The sequence below is a fragment of the Kogia breviceps genome, chromosome 15, assembly GCF_026419965.1.
Source record: "Kogia breviceps isolate mKogBre1 chromosome 15, mKogBre1 haplotype 1, whole genome shotgun sequence".
NCBI lineage: Eukaryota > Metazoa > Chordata > Mammalia > Artiodactyla > Physeteridae > Kogia > Kogia breviceps.
The window spans coordinates 56066891-56084922 of record NC_081324.1 but is presented as its reverse complement, the minus strand read 5'-3'; the positions used below and the strand labels follow the sequence as shown (position 1 = coordinate 56084922).

General features: G+C 40.0%; 1 protein-coding gene across 12 annotated transcripts in view; it reads left to right on the top strand.

Moving 5' to 3' along the window:
- The window catches only part of DLGAP1 (DLG associated protein 1), an 858632-nt gene that overhangs the window by 524865 nt on the left and 315735 nt on the right, over positions 1 to 18032 (top strand). For 3 of the 12 annotated variants that reach the window (XM_059040839.2, XM_059040833.2, XM_059040834.2), the window contains exon 1: positions 4185 to 4323. The exons of 6 other annotated variants lie outside the window; for them this stretch is intronic. In XM_059040839.2, the coding sequence (XP_058896822.1) occupies positions 4231 to 4323 (93 nt within the window). In that variant the 5' untranslated portion in view covers positions 4185 to 4230. Of the gene's footprint in view, positions 1 to 4184; positions 4324 to 4556; positions 4793 to 18032 lie in introns of those variants that run through there. 3 more of the 12 variants (XM_059040836.2, XM_059040840.2, XM_059040835.2) reach the window with 3 other exon arrangements.

Here is an 18032-nt window from a genome sequence, read left to right as displayed (position 1 = left end):
AAGAAGGGGAAGCATCTGCACAATAAAATACAATTAGTGTCAGAATGTAAATCCCACACAGGTACAGACCCAAGGCCACTCCTCCCCTTCCATGGTCTCCTGTTTTTCCTACTGCCCTCCAATCCACTTAAAACAGATTTCACCTGGATAATAATATCGGGGGAAGAGTCTTTTTCTTCCCTACCTCCTCCTTCGGTATTGTCATTTTTCCCAAGACACACCTTCCATAAGGGGGATCTTCATATTTTTCCTTTTCAAAGTGTCTTTCTCTGCCCTCCCTTACTATCCTCATCTTTTTTAAAAAGGTTTTACTGAACTATAAAATCATGACATAATCATTTCCCACTCTTAAGAATAAATGCAAGGAAAAAAGTCTTCCACCAAGACATTCATCTTGTTGCTGTCTTTGGATTTCTTCTGACAAAGCTGACTCCCTTGGGAATGCCTCCACCAAGCCCTGAAAATATTCCAGTCACTGGACAGTCAATGGCAGTCACTGGACAAGGACAGTGCCAGAGCCCATTCCCAGAGTTCAGAAGAGGCCACTATTGTGTGGATAGTTTTCACAAACAACACAGTATTTCCTACTGAACATGGCATCGTCTAATTTACTATAAGGTTGTTACATGTGTTAATTAAGTCATCAAGAACCACTAACAGAATTTTAGAGCTAAAGGGATAATCTAATCCAACCTCTTCATTCGTTTAGCATGTAAAAAACTAGACTCAGGGCTTCCCTGCTGGCACAGTGGTTGAGTGTCCACCTGCCAATGCAGGGGACACGGGTTCGTGCCCCAGTCTGGGAAGATCCCACATGCCACGGAGCAGCTGGGCCCGTGAGCCATGCCCGCTAAGCTTGTGCGTCCGGAGCCTGTGCTCCGCAATGGGAGAGGCCACAACAGTGAGAGGCCCGCGTACCAAAAAAAAAAAAAAAAAAAAAAACTAGACTCAAAGAAAGGTAAAGGCCTACCTAGTGGGTCATACTGTTAGTATGTGGCAGAGGTAGAACCAGAACCCAAGTCTCTTATAGAAAAGACCATTACAAGGGTTACAACTGAAAGCTTTAGCAATTCTTTAAGCACATAAATCTCATCACTATTGAGAATAAAGTATTTTGATAAAATATCTGTCTTGAAGAAAGGATGTGTAATGAGATAGAAAACCTAGGATAGATTTTTGTCTATGAAGGTTTTGTGACTGGTGGCAAAAACAAAACAAAATCACTTTTTTAAAAAAACTTGAATGTAGTGATGAGATTAGATAATATCTAATTTATCTAATTTAATCTAATTTAAAAGGATACTGTACATGGATCTAGGACCAGCCTTTGTTAGTCACAAAATGCTTTCATGATACTAGCGTAATTGCCTGCTTCCTACCTTAAGTTCATTTTCCTTTCCTTTTTATAACCTTTTTGAAGTTAAAAGCTCAAGTAGTGGTGAAAAGTGGAAGGATAAGGAAAGGAAGAAGGAAAACGATATTAACTGAAAATCTACTATGTACCAGATACTGTAGCAAACATTTTCACATTTGTTATTTCATTTAATCCTCATAATAGTCCTGAGAGCTACAGATAATAACTCTCAGTTTTTGCAAGAGAGGAAACCGAGGCCTAGAAATATCAATTGACGTAATGCTATGTGGCCAGCAAGTTGTAGAACTGAGATTTAGACTTAGATCTATCTGATGCAAAATAGCTCTTTCCAAAACACCCCAGCACAGCTCCGGAATCAAGGACATGAAATGGTGAGCAAGGAGGAAAAAAAAATCTTTAAAGTAAACATATTATTATTCAAGTTCTTCAGTAAAATAAGAATGAAAGCTTGAAGATTTAAGTATGGGATTTAGTATAGTAGCATTATTGGATCTCATAAAGATTTAGAAATTCTATTTTCAAATTGCTTGCCTTCTTTTAAGCTAGTTTTTTTTTTAACATCTTTATTGGAATATAATTGCTTTAAAATGTTGTGTTAGTTTCTGCTGTATAACAAAGTGAATCAGCTATATGTATACATACATCCCCATATCCTCTCCCTCTTGCATCTCCCTCCCACCCCTCTAGGTGGTCACAAAGCACCAAGCTGATCTCCCTGTGCTATGAGGCTGCTTCCCGCTTAAGCTAGTTTTTTTTAATGAAATATTTGAGGCTTACAGAAAAATAACAAGAAAAAAATAAATACCCATTTATACATCACCCAGCTAGAGAAATAAAACATTAATTACAATGGATCACACAGGTACCTCCTCAATCCCATTTCCTTCCCTTCCTCCCGAGAGTAATAGCTAATCTGACTTGATACCAGAAGCACCTTTGTCTTTAATTCCGGAGTTATTGAAAGACTGAAAAAAAATGTAATATTTTCTGTTCTTCATTAAGCAATAATTTACTCTAAGACAAGCTAGTTCAACACTTGAAATATAAACTGAGCTCCAAGTCATATCTTCTTTAGCACTGAACTCCAAGTCATATCTCCTTTAGCAAATATTGACATTTATTGAGCCCCTATTCTGTGCAAGACTTTCAAACTGAAAAAAAAAATCCTATATTTCAAAGTGGGGACATAGTATGTTTAATAAATAAACTAAATGTAGAGCAGTGTGTTCTTCCCAACCAGTGCGCTGAGATGAAGAGCTCATATAAAGAAAGGGAAGAAAGCTGGACACTCACAAGGGGAGAGAGGAGATGGGAAACTCCTAAGAACTGCACGTCCTTCCAGCTCTCTTCTTGCTTTATAGGGAAGGGAGAATCTATGTCCTGCAGAAGCTCCCCTTAGGAATATAGGTTTAGCCAGTCCCTGTCAGCTCCTATAGAATAATTTCATTTATAAGCTCATTCTTAGAAGCAAATTTGGGAACAAATAGGTTCTCTTTTTTCCAGTTGTATTGCTTTAATTATCAACTAATATTGAAACTGGATGTACAAATGTGTTTGATTTCAATGTCACAAAGTTTAGTGGACAAAGCATTGAACTTTAAATAAGAGGGTCTATGTTTTAGTTCCTATTGCCACTAACTAGTTGGTGATCGATCACTCACAAATGATAGGGCTTAGAACCATCATTTCAGCTCTCCGGGTCTCCTTCTACTATAAAGTAAGGCACTTGGTCAAGAAGGCCTGGGATCTAAGTCCACATCTTCAAACTCCTAAGTTACACATGCAGAGCACTAATTAGAGCCATTTTCAAGAGTTGTAAAGCCTGGAGCTACCATTTAATACATGCTTAAAGTAGATGCTTTTCCAATGTTATCTAATTTGCTCTCTGAAACTCTATGAGGTATTTTATAGTTGAAGAAACTGAGCTTTAGTAAATTAGATTAAGTCACTTGCCCAAGGATACACAGCTAGTACATGGCAACACAGAGAGTCAAACCTGATTTGTCTGCCTTCAAAGCCTGGATTTCTCCATTTACTTGCCTGATCCCTACCCATTCCAAATATGAAACAGAGGGAGGAAGCAACATATACTATATACCTATTATGTTCCAGAAATCATACAAAAGCTCATTTAGTACCCAAAACACCTTTGTAAAATTAGTATTGCTAGTTACTCCAATTTTATGGATGACAAAACTGAGGCACAAAAGATGAAATCATTTGTCCAAGAACTCATGGGTAGTCATTGGGAGAGCTCAAGCTTGACTGTGGATCTGTCTGAGTCTATAATGTGCTTCAGAAATAGAAATAAATGCATTTTTTTGTTTTAATATTTGTTTTATTCTGTAGCAAATGTATGCATTCATTTGACCTCCTCTGGGTGCACACAGTTAAGAATGCGTGTCCATGAAATGTGACCCATCTCAGATCAGCAATGGAATGGCCGGAATGTCCCTAATTCAATTTGACTGAGCATAGGTTAATATTCACCAAGAATGGAATTCTAAATACTAAAAAGTTCTGATCTGCTCTTTGTAGAACTATCACTTAGAAATCATTTAACTTAGGCCATTGCCACGATGATATAGAAAATGAGAGGTCTGTAGGTATTGGGTCTCTGTCTGACATTGATTTAAAAATAAAATACTGTAGCTTGAAATCCTTGCAAGTTCCAGTTAATACAGTCAATTGGTGAGATGTGCTTTCTCACAAGCTGTTTGTAGTTAATTTTAAAAAGACTCCCTTTTTTTTTTTTCCAATATTGTTATTTTTAAATGTCAAGAATCAGATGTCTGCTGTTTAGAACTACTGTACGGCTGCCAGTGACTGTCTGTATCAGGATTTGGAGCAGAGACATGGATTTGAAGACATTAAAACTGTTTAATTCTCAGTTGAGATGTGGTTGGCTTTTGTATATTTGGAATAGAGCATTTATGGCACATCTCAGGGTAAGTGCTAATCGTTAAGTAAGTAAAATAGGAAGGGGGTCAAAGGAGTAAAGGGAGCTTTGGTTGTTGATTTGTTTTCGCTTTAAGAAAGCAGGATTCTTGGTTCTGTATATGCCTCTTTATATAAAATGGGTGTTGAGTGACTGGCATAATAAGCTATTCAGAAGAGCAAGATTTTAGATTTCCTACTGTTGGCCTTAAAAAAAAAAAAATCCCTTCAAATCTGTGTATTTTGCATTCATCCAGCAGCAGACACAGGAAAAAGGAAACAAAACGGTCTTCGGTAAAAGTAGAGAGAGAGAGAGAGAGGGAGAGAGAGGGAGAGAGAGAGAGCGCGCGCACAGGACGGACAAGAAAGCAAGCACCCTCAGAGATGAAATTTTAGGAGAGTAAAATGATCGACCTTTTTAAGGCTGAGTGGGTTTCTTCAGTTTGTGTGCAAGTTTCAAGAAATGGAAGGACTGACCAGGTTTGAGTACAACTCTTTTATTACTTTGTATTTGGTGATAGTGTGTTGTTTGTTTAGGTGGCAGGGGGTTTTTTTTGGAGGGGGGTGGTTGTTATTTTACTTTTTCTCTAAATAATGGCTAGCACAACTGAAAGGGCTAAAATCTGATGTGTGTACAGATGGTCAGAAAACTGGTAGAGACATCAGATACCTACACATCTGTGTCTGCAAGAGGCTGCATAAAATCTTTAATTGACAGAGGATCTAAGGTGCTAGATGCCATGAGAGGACATTGTGTGTCTTAATAGTTGAAATGTGATCCGCTGTTTTCCATGACAAGAATCCTGAATCCTCACTGTTCCTTTGCAAAAGTAAAATTTCTGGATGGTTGGGGGTTTTGTGGATTTTCTTGTGGCTTTTTTTTCCCTGTTGGTTAAATAAGACTCCACAAAAGATCACTGAAGAATCATTCATAACAAGCATGAACCCAGAGTTATTTTTTCAATGCAGGCACAACTATTTTTCAAAATTTTGTTCAAGGTTATGTCAGCCTTTGCCCAGTGGGGTTTTCTTTCCCCAGCTGAGGTTTTCCTTCCTCTTATTTTAGAACAATTTAAATTATGTTAAATCAGTTTTTAAAAGCTACTTTATGGTGAAATGTGTGACAGTGCTGAGCAGTTCTGCTACTGACTTTTGGTTACTGTGATGTTTGCTTGCTGCCTTAAAAAAAAAAAAAGTTAACCACACTGACGATTTTCTTTATTTTCAATTTAAATTGCCTTAATAATCCAGCAAAAAGAGTCAAGATTCTTGAATATATTTCCTATTTGGCTTGTACAATCTTCTCCCTATTTTTTCCCTGATCTTAGTAGAGATGTCCCTCTTTCTTGATAGAAAAATGAGGTTACTTCTGCCTGATCCTACTTTGAATGTAGAATCAGTGATTCTGGTAATTCTCTCTCTGATTCTCTATAATTCTCTCTGTTACTCACATCCCAGTATTGGGCAGGGGAGACAATTGGCAAAATATGCTGAGAAAGCAGGGGTCCAGAAAGAGTCACTGGTAGTAAAAGAAAGATCAAAAATCCTTCCTGAAAGTTGTTAAACTTTATTATTCTTGGTCTGCAGTTTCATTATGCTAAAGACATTTTCAGCTATACCAAAAGTGCTTGGTTAGCCACAATCAAAGGTTTCATGGCACAGACTTTAATATCCCACAGAGTCCAATCCACTAATGGAAGGTATAGCATTGCTTAGCACAGAGTAGAAAAGAAAAACCAGTTTTGGATTGCTTAGTGACCAGTGGACTTTATCTCCTCTTTCTCCATTCTCCTTAGAGGACAGTTTGCTTGGTTGAAAATTAAATACAAGAGCCCAGGGTAAATATTTACCATTCAGTAAAGAAGCATTCATCCATAATCTCTGGTCCATTTGAGATCATGCCTTTACATGACCTAACATAAACAGTGATTTGTGAATGGTAGAACACGTTGGTTTTTTGCTTACGGTTTTATAGGGGTCACTAAAATGTATATGCAGTATGGCCAGCTGGCTTTAACTCGGTGGTTAGACTAGGTTTTTTACCATTTTAGTTTGAGGTTCAAAAGCAACAATCTCTCTTGATGGATTACTGTGCTCATCGGTGAGTTGAATAATGGAAAAATTCCATCTTTATTGTTCCAAACAGCTGAAATCAGAAACTTTATATGGTTCAAACTGTAGTACCTCTGAACAGTCAGATTTTTTTTCTGTCATTTGCCAGGATAGCTTGGTAGAGAAAAAAAACTTGGCCTTTTCAGGTCAAATCAGGTTACTATTACTGAAATCCATAAGGAGTTATAAGACCTTACTATGATTTATGTTACTCATTTGAAATTTTGAATCCGTAAGTTTCACCATTGGATAAAAATAACATGCATTTGGGACTTCACATCAACGGTTCGCTTATCTGCTTCTCAAAACCATCTCACCTCATCCCCAACCAGGAGGCTGTGTCCCTAGTAACTGCCATTTGGAACACATTAAGACACAGGGAAAAATCGTTTTACTCAATTTTTATAAATGCATATTTAAGTGTTTTAATAAATTCTTGGACAGAAACCACAGTAAGGGGGGGGCTTTAATTTTTTTTCAGTGAATGATTTATTCTCCTTCAGCCCAATCCTGTTTGTAACTAAAAGGTAAAGATAAAGAGCTAATTACTGTTAAACAATTAGCAAAGGTAAAGAAGGGAATAGAGTATAAGGAGATGCCCACCAACTCATTCCTTCATTTGCCGTGACCAATTTCTTACTTCTATTGTTTAACATTTTTATTTCTTGGGGAACACTCATATGACCAAGGAATGACCTCTTCTGATTCTCTGATCTTTTAAGTTTAAGAATATAAACGATTATCTTGTAAAAAAAAAAGTTGTTTTTTTCCATCTGTTAAAGGTTAGCAATATTCCCTGCCTTGTTTCCATTTCTAAAATAGACTTCGAATTACACGCACAAAATGGGCTTTCTAGGTAAGTATACCTTTTCTTTCATGTACATTGCCACTTTTCTCTATCAGTTGGAGCTTCTACTCCTTGTTCTCCCAGAATTTGGAAACTTCCTACAAAATTCAGGCTTGTGCTATCACAGAACTGTCTAGGAAGTAGAGTTATGTGGAGTCTAGAGTTACTGTATGTTATACGCATATGTCTAGGTCCATATATACATGTTACATCTGCATAGGCATTCCTGTACCCATACTTCTAAAATATGCATTTATATTTATGCTTTCTTTGATCTCTGATTCATGACATAAGATCTATTTCAAACGTATCATTTCACAAAGTCCACAAAAGAAGAATGACCATAAAGGGGGGAAACAGACTTTTCATAGATCCTGCTAAAAAAACACCTTGCCTTGCTTTTAAAGTGATTATTTTAAATCTCAGACCACTAGTGTAAACCAGCTAGGAGGGTCCTGCTTCCTTAGTGTAAGGATAAATCCCTTTCATACAAAGAGACATCCAACAGCAATGAAAGGAAATGACTTCTGTCCCTCTCATTTTTTTAAACCACTGTTAATTATATACTTGCAGGATTGTCAAACTCCTCGCTGATTTTACTCTCCAAGTCTCTAAAACTTTAAGGTGTATAATTAAAGAAGCAGGCAGGCTTTATTTTCTGTTTTTCAGAAAAATGATGGTTTTAGCGTTCCTGAACCTCCTCATTGCAAGGCCATCCGCTATACCTTCTCATTCACAAACTCTTCCCTGGAAGATGGGCGTAGCATCTTTCCACCTACCTATTTCTCACCTAATAATCCCCTTACAGAACAATTGTTTGAGATTATTTAGTCCAACCTACTCTCTCTAAAAGTGGGAAAAGTAAGCCCTAAGGAAATACCTTGACTGACAAAGATGAGTCATCTCATCAGTAGCAGGCTGAGACTAGCACACTAACTGCCCAGCTACAGCCCTGTTCAATTTCCCACTATGTCTTTCACATCTATGAAAACTTTTAAGGCTCTTTTCGAAGACTAACTCATCCCTTCTTACTCCATCCACTTAAGACAGTGGGGTCAAGGTAAAAGGAGGCAAAGAACTGATCTGAAAATGAGATTTGAAACATGGTTTTGACTTAAAAGGTTCACAAGAGTTGAAGACAGTTGTTAACTAAATAATTACCTGAAGTTTGTAATTCTGGGGTTACAAATGGCAGGGTACGATTTTTAACTTCTAAATAAAAGAAATGGGTATGTTTCTCCTGTTATCCCTGTTGATCCCTCCTGCATCCCAATGGTTTTATTATGAGGAAACCCTGTACCAACGGAGGACAAAGTGAGCAGAACTGCTCCAAGTTCAGGTGTGTAATCTCTAGGCATTACACTCAGAGCCCTGGGACTGGATTGTGAGGATGACATGCTTCTTTCTGGCATCTTCCACTATCTTAGCAGCCAGCTCCTCTCACCTTCCACCTCACTTTCCTAGGATAAAAATTATTAACATAGCTGTAACCATATTTTTCAAAGCAGTGTGTGTGTGTGTGTGTGTGTGTGTGTGTGTGTAATATGTGACACATAGGACATGCTATATTGGGATAATAGGAACAAATATATTAAATCAGGGTAAGTCTAGAAAATGAGAAACAAATAATGCATAGGAGACATCAAGGGCTACAGGTTGCTCTCTTGGTCATTGCTTTTGAAATTCAAAAGTGAGAAAATAGAAGATCTAGCTCTAAAATCGAAAATGCTGTATGAAACCTTATATAGTGGCATCCATGTGGGTAAAAATGATACAATGATACCACATTCGTCTGCATGTGTAGTCATATATGTGTGTGGCCACTTGCTCTATCATTGACTATTTAGGGCAATAGTTCCTTAACTTTGTGTGTGCAACAACCACCTTGAGGGGGTCTATAAAATGAGGATTTGTGGCATCGATCCAAGAGATTCTGATTCTGTAGATCTGAGATGAGTCCAGTACAGAGATCAATCTAAGGACCACATCTGAACCTGATGCTAGGGAACTATCAGACTAGATTCATAATTGTATTTACTGAAGGGGGCAGTAGAGTCTAACAGATGAAAACATTGGCTTTACTATCACTACTGACCTCCCACATGACTTTGGGCTCCCTCTACTTAGTACTTCCATTTCTATATCTGCAAAATGGGCATAATGATATGACTCTTGTGTTTGTTAAGGTCTTAGAAAAATATTTCATTTCAAATTTGGGAAAGAAGTAAAAACTATAATGTGAAATGTTTTGAGTTTACAAATCTTCAGATGTTAGCATGCTTCACTGCTTCTTCATGTGTTTCATATACCACTTTTTCTGTTACATTTTGCTTGATCCAACTTTCGTTATACCAAGGTTAGCCTGAACATATCCAATTCTGGGAAAGGAAAGCAGTCTCCCAATGTCGGATGACAAGTCTTCATCACAATGTGCATTTAATGCTTCCTTGCCCCATGTGCCAACTAAACACATAAAGCTTTTGTCTGCAGATGAAAAGATCACAAAGGGTCAATCTTTTGATAGCTCAGCTTCTGTGGGTCAGGTTTCCCCCATGGCTTGATATTCGCTAACGGAACACAATTTTTCTGGCCTCCTCAATCTTTCCTGTGTGTTTAGACAAAACCTGCTTTTGTTTTCAGATCCTAAGTCTGTCGAGGCTTGCTGCCTTATTCCAGGCAGCTTTGGTAAGTCCACAGGGCAAGTCAAATTAAGAGCAACAGCTATGGGGCTTGTGTACAAGGGGACTCTATCCACTCACCTCCTTTCTTGGGTCTCTGTTGAGTGTTTCTATCAAGGCAGCTTCAATGCGTGGGAGTTCTTCCACCGTTGCTGGCAGATGACAATAGCTCCTTGTCCATCACTCTTTTTTGCTTGTGTCTAAAGTCCCTGATCACTCCTGTTCATTCTCAGACGCCAGCTCCATCACAGGCCACCTGCTGGCCCAGGTTGTACTACAGGCATCAGTCTGACTGGAGGCCCCCAGCAGTAAATACATACAGAGAGATGCCCCTTTTAAGTCCCTTAAAGGATCCCGACTACTTGTAATCCTTGGATAATTCATCATTTTTTTTCTTCTTCTTCTTCTTCTCTCCTAACTAGTAGAAGTGCAGCTGGCTTTTCGGTAACTCAGGGGGTGTCAGTGCAAGTAACTGTCATTTGTTTGCAAATGAACCTGAGCTTTCTGAAAATGATTCCCCTGTAAAATCTTCCCCCCATCACACTCCTCCAGGCTTCTCGTTGATTTGAGATTGTTTCCTGTTCTCCCACCTCTTGGAAGTATTTCATGGCACGCTGAGCAGACACTTTTAGTCAAAAACGCCTATAAATAGCTGATTTTCCTGCTTGCTGCCTTCTCTCTAAGGCTTTCACAAAGGAGGTGAACAAATCCACTAGAAACAAGAACTCTCTATGAGGGCTGTGCGGTGACGCTTATGAAAAATCCGATCTACAGGCCAACAATTATCGTGTGGGTCCCTTTGCCATATTTGATTTAGGCAATCACTGCCCAGAAAAAGAAACATTTTATTTCATGCCAGCTGATCTCATGAACTGAACAATCAATCAAAAATGTCTCATATGAGCTTTCCTGCTTCTTTAAAAACGTTTATTTTGACTTTCACGCTGCTTTAAAAAAAAAAAAAAAATCCCAAAGCCAACAGCTGTTTCTTAGATTCTATTGGTAAATCTAGGTGACCAAGTCCTATGGCTATTCTGTGATAGGAAATGTGAAACTACTTCCATGTTCCTCCTCCAAACTGGCCTTGCTTATAGAGACTTTCACTGTCTGGCCTGTCTTTGCTCTGTCTCCTATGTCACCCATCATCAGCACCCCCAAATCTCCCAGGGTGGTGTCATGGAACTCCCTGGAAGACTGCACTCAGCTAGGCAAGGCCATAATACTAGCCTTCACTGACCTCACTGAAATGACCCTTAGAAATCAGACACATGACATTAATTATACTCCTTCCCTTCCTCCATACCTTACTGAGCAAAGGAGAATTGGGCTTAGCTATTTTATTATATAATTTGGAATTATATAATTATATTATATCATTTGGAAACTGTCCCCAAACCATGTTTACAGCTGAGGAAACTGAGGCCTGGAGAGATTAACCAGCATTCCCTTGGCTCTCCGGTTGTAGAGAGGTGGGGGGGTGTCTTCCTCAGTCCTCTCACCCCACCTGGTAGCGGTCCTCAATCATGGAGTATGAGATCATCATTGATCTTGGTGTTCTGTCTACTCAAGAAATTCTGCCACCAGCCCTGCTCCCTGCTTTTTCCACTCTAGGCACTGGGTCTAATGTGGTTTTGGTTTAGTCTGTTGCTAAGGTTTCTAGAAAGTACATCTCGTTAAGGCTTTCCTCTTTGTGAACTGAACACGCACAGTCAACACAAGTATGGGAAAGAACTTCAAAGGACAGTTAGCTCAGTGCTTTTGACATTTTTAACCATGGAATTCCTTGTTCATATAAAGCAGAATATATTAAACATAAAGCAGTCCCCACTCTGTATCCATGGGTTCCGCAAATGGAAAATACTAGAAAAATAAATAAATTTCAGAAAGTTCCAAAAAGGAAGCTTGAATTTGCCTTGTGCCAGCAACTATTTCTATAGCATTTCCATTGCATTTCCAACTATTTCCAACTATTTTCAGAGCATTTACATTGTATTAGGTATTATAAGTAATCTAGAGATGATTTAAAGTACACGAAGATGTGCATAGGTTATATGCAAATACTGCACCATTTCAAGGACAGGACTTGAGCATCCCTGGATACCAAGAGATGACTGCAGTACTCACACTGAAGCAAGACTGGGAGAATTCAAATCCAAATCCCCTTCCCTCCCATCCACTGCCCTGCATCCAAGTTTCCCTGAAGGGGGGAGCTTCCAAAGCACAGTTTGAAATTTGTTGCCCATTCCTTAAGCAGATCTTAGCTAAGGAAGAGCTTAATGATTGGTCGGGGGGAGGAGACACGGGGATGGGAGGGACCAGGATGGGGCAGAGGAGAGGAGTCTGTATCCACTCTTGATAAACCAACTCTTGACAAGTCAGAAAAATCAGAAAACCCTGATGAAGTCCAAAAAATGTCAGTTAACTGTCGCAAGCTGGGTAAATTTAATTGGCAGCTCTCTCAGGCTGCAGTCCAGCTGCCCTGTCTTTCCTGAAAACAACAACTGATCAGGGGTGCCAAGAGTTCCTGATTGGCTCACAGTATGAAAGCACTTCTTGACTCCAACAGACAAGTTCTTATGTCATCTTCATTCCTTCTCCTCAGCTGTGACCCAGAGAGAGGGACTGACTTTTCTACGAACAGGCAGGCCTTTCAGCCCCAGGCCAGTGCTCAGCCCATACACCATACTGAACACTTCCCCATCTTCATCACATGCTTGATGTACTTACATGGGATAATGATCGATGGCAGTGATAAGAAGTCAATGATGAAGGAGAAGAAGGAGAAAAAAGGGAGAAAAAGAAGGACTATAATTTACTGAGAAATGTCAATAGGTCTATGCTTAACATATATTGTCCCTATTTCTGAAAGTTACTAGGGTAGCGGTTCATATCCCCATTTTATACAAAATGGAGGTAATTAATTTGCCCAAGATTATACTGCTGGTAAGTGACAGAATGGAGATTTAAACCTTGATCTGTCTGATTCCACAATCTGTTCACTTCCCATCGCACCATGCTGCCTCTGCTTGGTAAATATTCCCTCTGATCTTTTCCTGACAGATTGTTTCTCAATGAGAATTTATTTTAATGGCAATTTTTTAAATAATTAACTATAATTAAAAAACAGATTCTACCTCTATGATCAGGTGTAGTTTGGAAAGTGGCCATTTTAGAAAGTAACATATGAGATTCACTTGCAAAGTCAGATGTATAATGTAAATTGGAGTAGAACAATATTATTCCATATAACTGGAAAATTACATCTCAACCTATGAAAGAACCATCACTCAAAGCTGTAGTGCTTAGTTGTTTTTCAATGAGAAACAATACAGTTTATGCCTTGAGACAGCCAACCTGACTATAGTTATAACATTGTTAAAACACCATAAGGTTATGTCCCAATTAGAACTGTCTGCCCATTTAATATCCTTTGCTTGTTTTAATTTGGGGATGTTTTCTTCTACAAGAATTAACTTCGCTGAAATGGTGAGGAAGGAAACGAGGAATCCCCAAACCCAATTTCTCTATAACAGTGTGACTTTATACTTTTGTCCTTTGGGGAGATCAGATAGTTATCTCCAAGGCATGTTTTGAGCCAGAATTCTGCTGGGTGCATGAGCTCCACACATCCCAAATTGTTAACTAAATATTTGGGACATTCACAAACCTTACTATTTGTTAAATTATCACAGGTCCAAAGGAAAAGATATGTTTCCCTAAATGTCAACCTTTAGAATGCTTCTTAATTACTTATATAACTGAATCAAGTAAGCCATGTAATTAATACCCAGTACAGAGGACTCATGTGTATCAGTTGAAGGTGCCCGGGGGCTACAGATATCCAATAAATAGTGCTGTTAGGGAATGTTAGCAGAGTTTAAACTAAATTTCTGTAATAGATAATACAGAACACTCAGGCTTTTGAAATCCATCAGGATAAAAGGTGCCATACTCAGTTATGAATTTGGACGTCGTGGAGTCCTTAGTATCCTACTTTTCAGCTCATTTTGGACTTTTCCTCATGTACATGTATCTCATCACAGAGAATTCAGTGTTCTAGCAAACCCTTATTTAATGCCCTCCCCCTTTACTTAAGCCCAGATGAAGTTCGTTTAAAGTAATGGATACAGTCTTAATGTTTCCACAGCCTCCACTTTCTCTTGGTTCAATATTTTATAAAATATCCCCATGCATAAGAAGGAAATGTTAATTATTCACTTCACAGGGACATGTAAGTAATTAAGAAGTGAAAGAATTCACTGAAATTAAACCATGCCAATTTCATCTCATTGATGTTTTTGAACACTGTATTTCTTAGAGTCAACCAGCGATGATTTCACCCAACTGTCATAATATGTAGTCTCTTCGCGTTATCTAGATCGTGAGCGTATAATGAAAAATTCTGTTAAATCATTTACAAGGACAGCCTTCTCGACATCTCTCATTCAACCAAGATTTATTTAGCACCTGTTTGGCCCACACTGAACTCTGGGAGAGGTGACTACATAAAAGTGGGAAAGGGAAAGACCAGTGTGAGGAAAGGAAGAGAAAAGATGGGGTAATGACCACCCAGCTGGAGAGGATAAGCAAATGGAGGACAGGATTGAGTCTCTAGTTGATAAGATGATATGGAATATTTTTTTTCTAAAACACTCAAGTTTCCCAAAGATGGAGGATATGGTCTAGTCCGGAGGCCCAGCACAGGCAGTTTAACTCTCTACGCAGCATCTCTAAGGACAAGCAATGGTGAGGATGAGAAAAAGCAGGGCCAGACACCCCAGAAGGACATGGGAGGCATCAGACAACAGCCAGGCTTCCGGCTCCGGATGCAGTGGGGCCGCCCAGGCCCTCAGAAGAGATCTGGGCAGACAGCAAACCTGCCGTGGAGAAACCATCCTCGCGTCCACATAGCATCGTGTGCTCGTCCAGTAGCAGGCCGGTGGGATGGGACCCCCTGGATTCAGTGGGGGGCAGCACCACACCGTGCCCCCAGAGAACTGACATGCCGCTGGGGCACCAAAAGTTCACAGGCACGAGAAGAGCAGAGGGGCAGCAAATCGGGAGATAAGCCCAGGGAATAACAGATGGGTTTATCACACCGAAACCCCACTGTATCCCCAGCTCATAGCCCTGAGGGGGCAACCGTTAGGTAGGAAGATATTTCCCAACAAAGGCATCAGATCCCAAGTAAGGTGAAGACCTTCTCGTTATTAAAAATACGTAACGAGAGGCTGGCTGAACATGTCAGGGACAGAGTGAAGGAAATTTCCCTATTTGGGGAAATGAGGGCAGGTGGCCCCTAGGGTTCCTTTCAAATCAAATAGTCTCAGCACATAGTGCTGTGCAATATGGTAGCCACCAGCCACGTGTGGCTATTTAAATTTACATTAAAGTTAAATAAAAGGAAAGATTCAGCGCCTCAGTCACCATAGCCACATTTCTAGTGCTCAGTAGTCACATGTGACTGGTGTTTACCATATTGAACAGCAAAGATATAAAACCTGCCCGTCACTACAGAAAGTTCTATTGGACTGCGTGGTTCTAGTTGTTTCTTGTCTATTTTAATATATTGAGTTCTACTAGATCTGGGCTTTGCCCCAAGAAGGTAACATCGTGTTGTGATGTCCCAGCGCTTAGAGGTGTCAGAAACAGGCGGTGCCCCGGTGAGAGTGAGGGCTGCCGTGGGAATGCCTGTTTCCCGCCACCTTCTCACGACATGGCATCAAATAAACCACTTGACCACTCATATCTTCTAGTTCTTCCTTCAGAAAAGTATCTTGCCGAGTTATTGTGAAGAGTGAATTCTTTAAAGTACCTAGCGTTCAAAAAGCACAACTAATTTTTGACTAGAGACACAGGAACTAGCCTGGGATTTTGCCCAGATTCTCACCCACCATTTATCAGTACTTGCCATGCCTGGGGCCTTGCTCTGGGCGCAGAACGCGTAGTGTTTCCCTGGATCTTCCCATCCGCCCTGGCGCTGGCCCCTCCAGAGAGCCTGCTCGGCTCCCACTCTGCCTTGTGTACCTGACTAACCATGAGCTGCCCGGGCAGTACCCAGCACAGCACTTGCACTCACGCTCTGAGCTTTGGGCCGAAGCTCTCGCTCGGTCAGTAACGCTCACCTTTGATTCTCATTTATGAAAGAGGGCTGCCAAAATTTTCTCCTACTCACATTGATTTGTAAATTACAATGTTGTGGCACCCCTGGGAGCTGCCGCTGGGTGCCAATGGATTCAGAAGTTGGCGATGCATGGTATTATCTGCTACAGCCAGCCGCATGGCTGGTGCCAATCAGACGGGCCCCCCTCCCCCCGACAACAGGTACCGTTTGCACGTTACCTGAGGCACTCCTGCATCCCTCACCTTCTCCTGCCTTTGACCAAACGGGCAAGAGCTTTCTAGAGAGGCCCCTGGAGTATTCACTACGGGTTATTTGGGGGCAGTGTTTACTTCAGCCCTATTCACTGAGAAGACTGGGCACCTTTCTGCTGCCCATGAAAAAAATCAATGTACCAATGGAAGGGTGTCAATGAGAGACTTAGCACACCGTTCTGAGTTGGAAATGAGTCACCTGCTTAGATAGGAGGCAGTAATCTCATGGAATAATCACCAGCATGTACGTTGTAGTCTTCTGTTTCAACGTAACCGGTATTACCAAAAACATGCCGTCTGGCCACATTTGTTTACTTTCCCAACATCAAAAGTCGTATTTTCTCACATTGTTCTCTGAAACCAAGTGTTCTTTGGCCAACTTTGAGGCCTAGAAAGAGATTGCTTCAGCCCCACAAGCCAGAAAAAATGCCATTGGTGGCAGGCCAGTTGGAAAGCTTGCCTTCCAGAAAAGGCCTTTCTAGAAAAGCTTACAAGCCAGGGCTCCCTAATACAGACCCTCAGAGGAAGAGGGTTTCCAGGCCTGGAGCATCTCGGGAAGGTTACTTATAGTGCCGGGGCTGCCCGGAAGCAGAAGTGATGAGCTTGCACATCTGACTGACTTTGGAAGTAATCCTACCTTGAGAAGACCATTTGATGGGGTGGAGGAGAACTCAGATGCAGGAAGGCGGGGCACACCTATCCACCTAATTCAAGTGCTCTTAGCCTGCGACTCTGGACAGATAGGACATGTAGTCCCCAAGAATAGACTCTAGGGGGTCGTGAACTCCTGAACTTAACACATTAAGGAGGGGGTTGTTTGTATTCATCCTGCTCTGGAGAAAAGTCCCTTAGCCTTTAGCATGTCCCCAAAAGACATAAAGGGCTACTAACAAGTTTAAATTATGATATCCTTAAAATTAGGTAGCTTTTTTCCCCAGATGATCCAGCAATCCCACTCCTGGGCATATATCTGGAGAAAAACATAATTCAAAAAGATACACACACCCCAATGTTCACTGCAGCACTATTTACAATAGCCAAGACATGGAAGCAACCTAAATATCCATCTACAGATGAATGGATACAGAAGATGTGGTACATATATACAATGGAATATTACTCAGCCATAAAAAAGAATGAAATCATGCCATTTGCAGCAACATGAATGGACCTAGAGATGATCATACTAAGTGAAGTAAGCCAGACAAAGACAAATATATGATATCTCTTATATGTGGAATCTAAAAAAAGAATACAAATGAACTTATTTATAAAACAGAAATAGACTAACAGAGATAGAAAGAAAACTTATGGTTACCAAAGGAGACAGGGGGAGAGGGATAAATTAAGAGTTTGGGATTAAAATATACACACTACCAAATGTAAAATTGATAACCAACAAGGACCTAGTGTATAGCACAGGGAACTAATACTCAATATCTTGTAATAACCTATAGTGGAAGACAATGTAAAAACAGAATAGATAGATAGATATAATTGAATCACTTTACTGTACTCCTGAAACTAACACAACATTGTAAACCAACTATATTTCAAGAAAAAAAATTTTTTAATTAGCTTTTTCCTTAAAAACTTAAAGTTGATGACTTTCCTTCTTCCTTGTAACGTCTCATTAGAAAAGCCTTTTGGATTACAACCTTAGAATACTTTGAGGAATGGGCAATTGTTAAAGAAGTATCATTGTGGG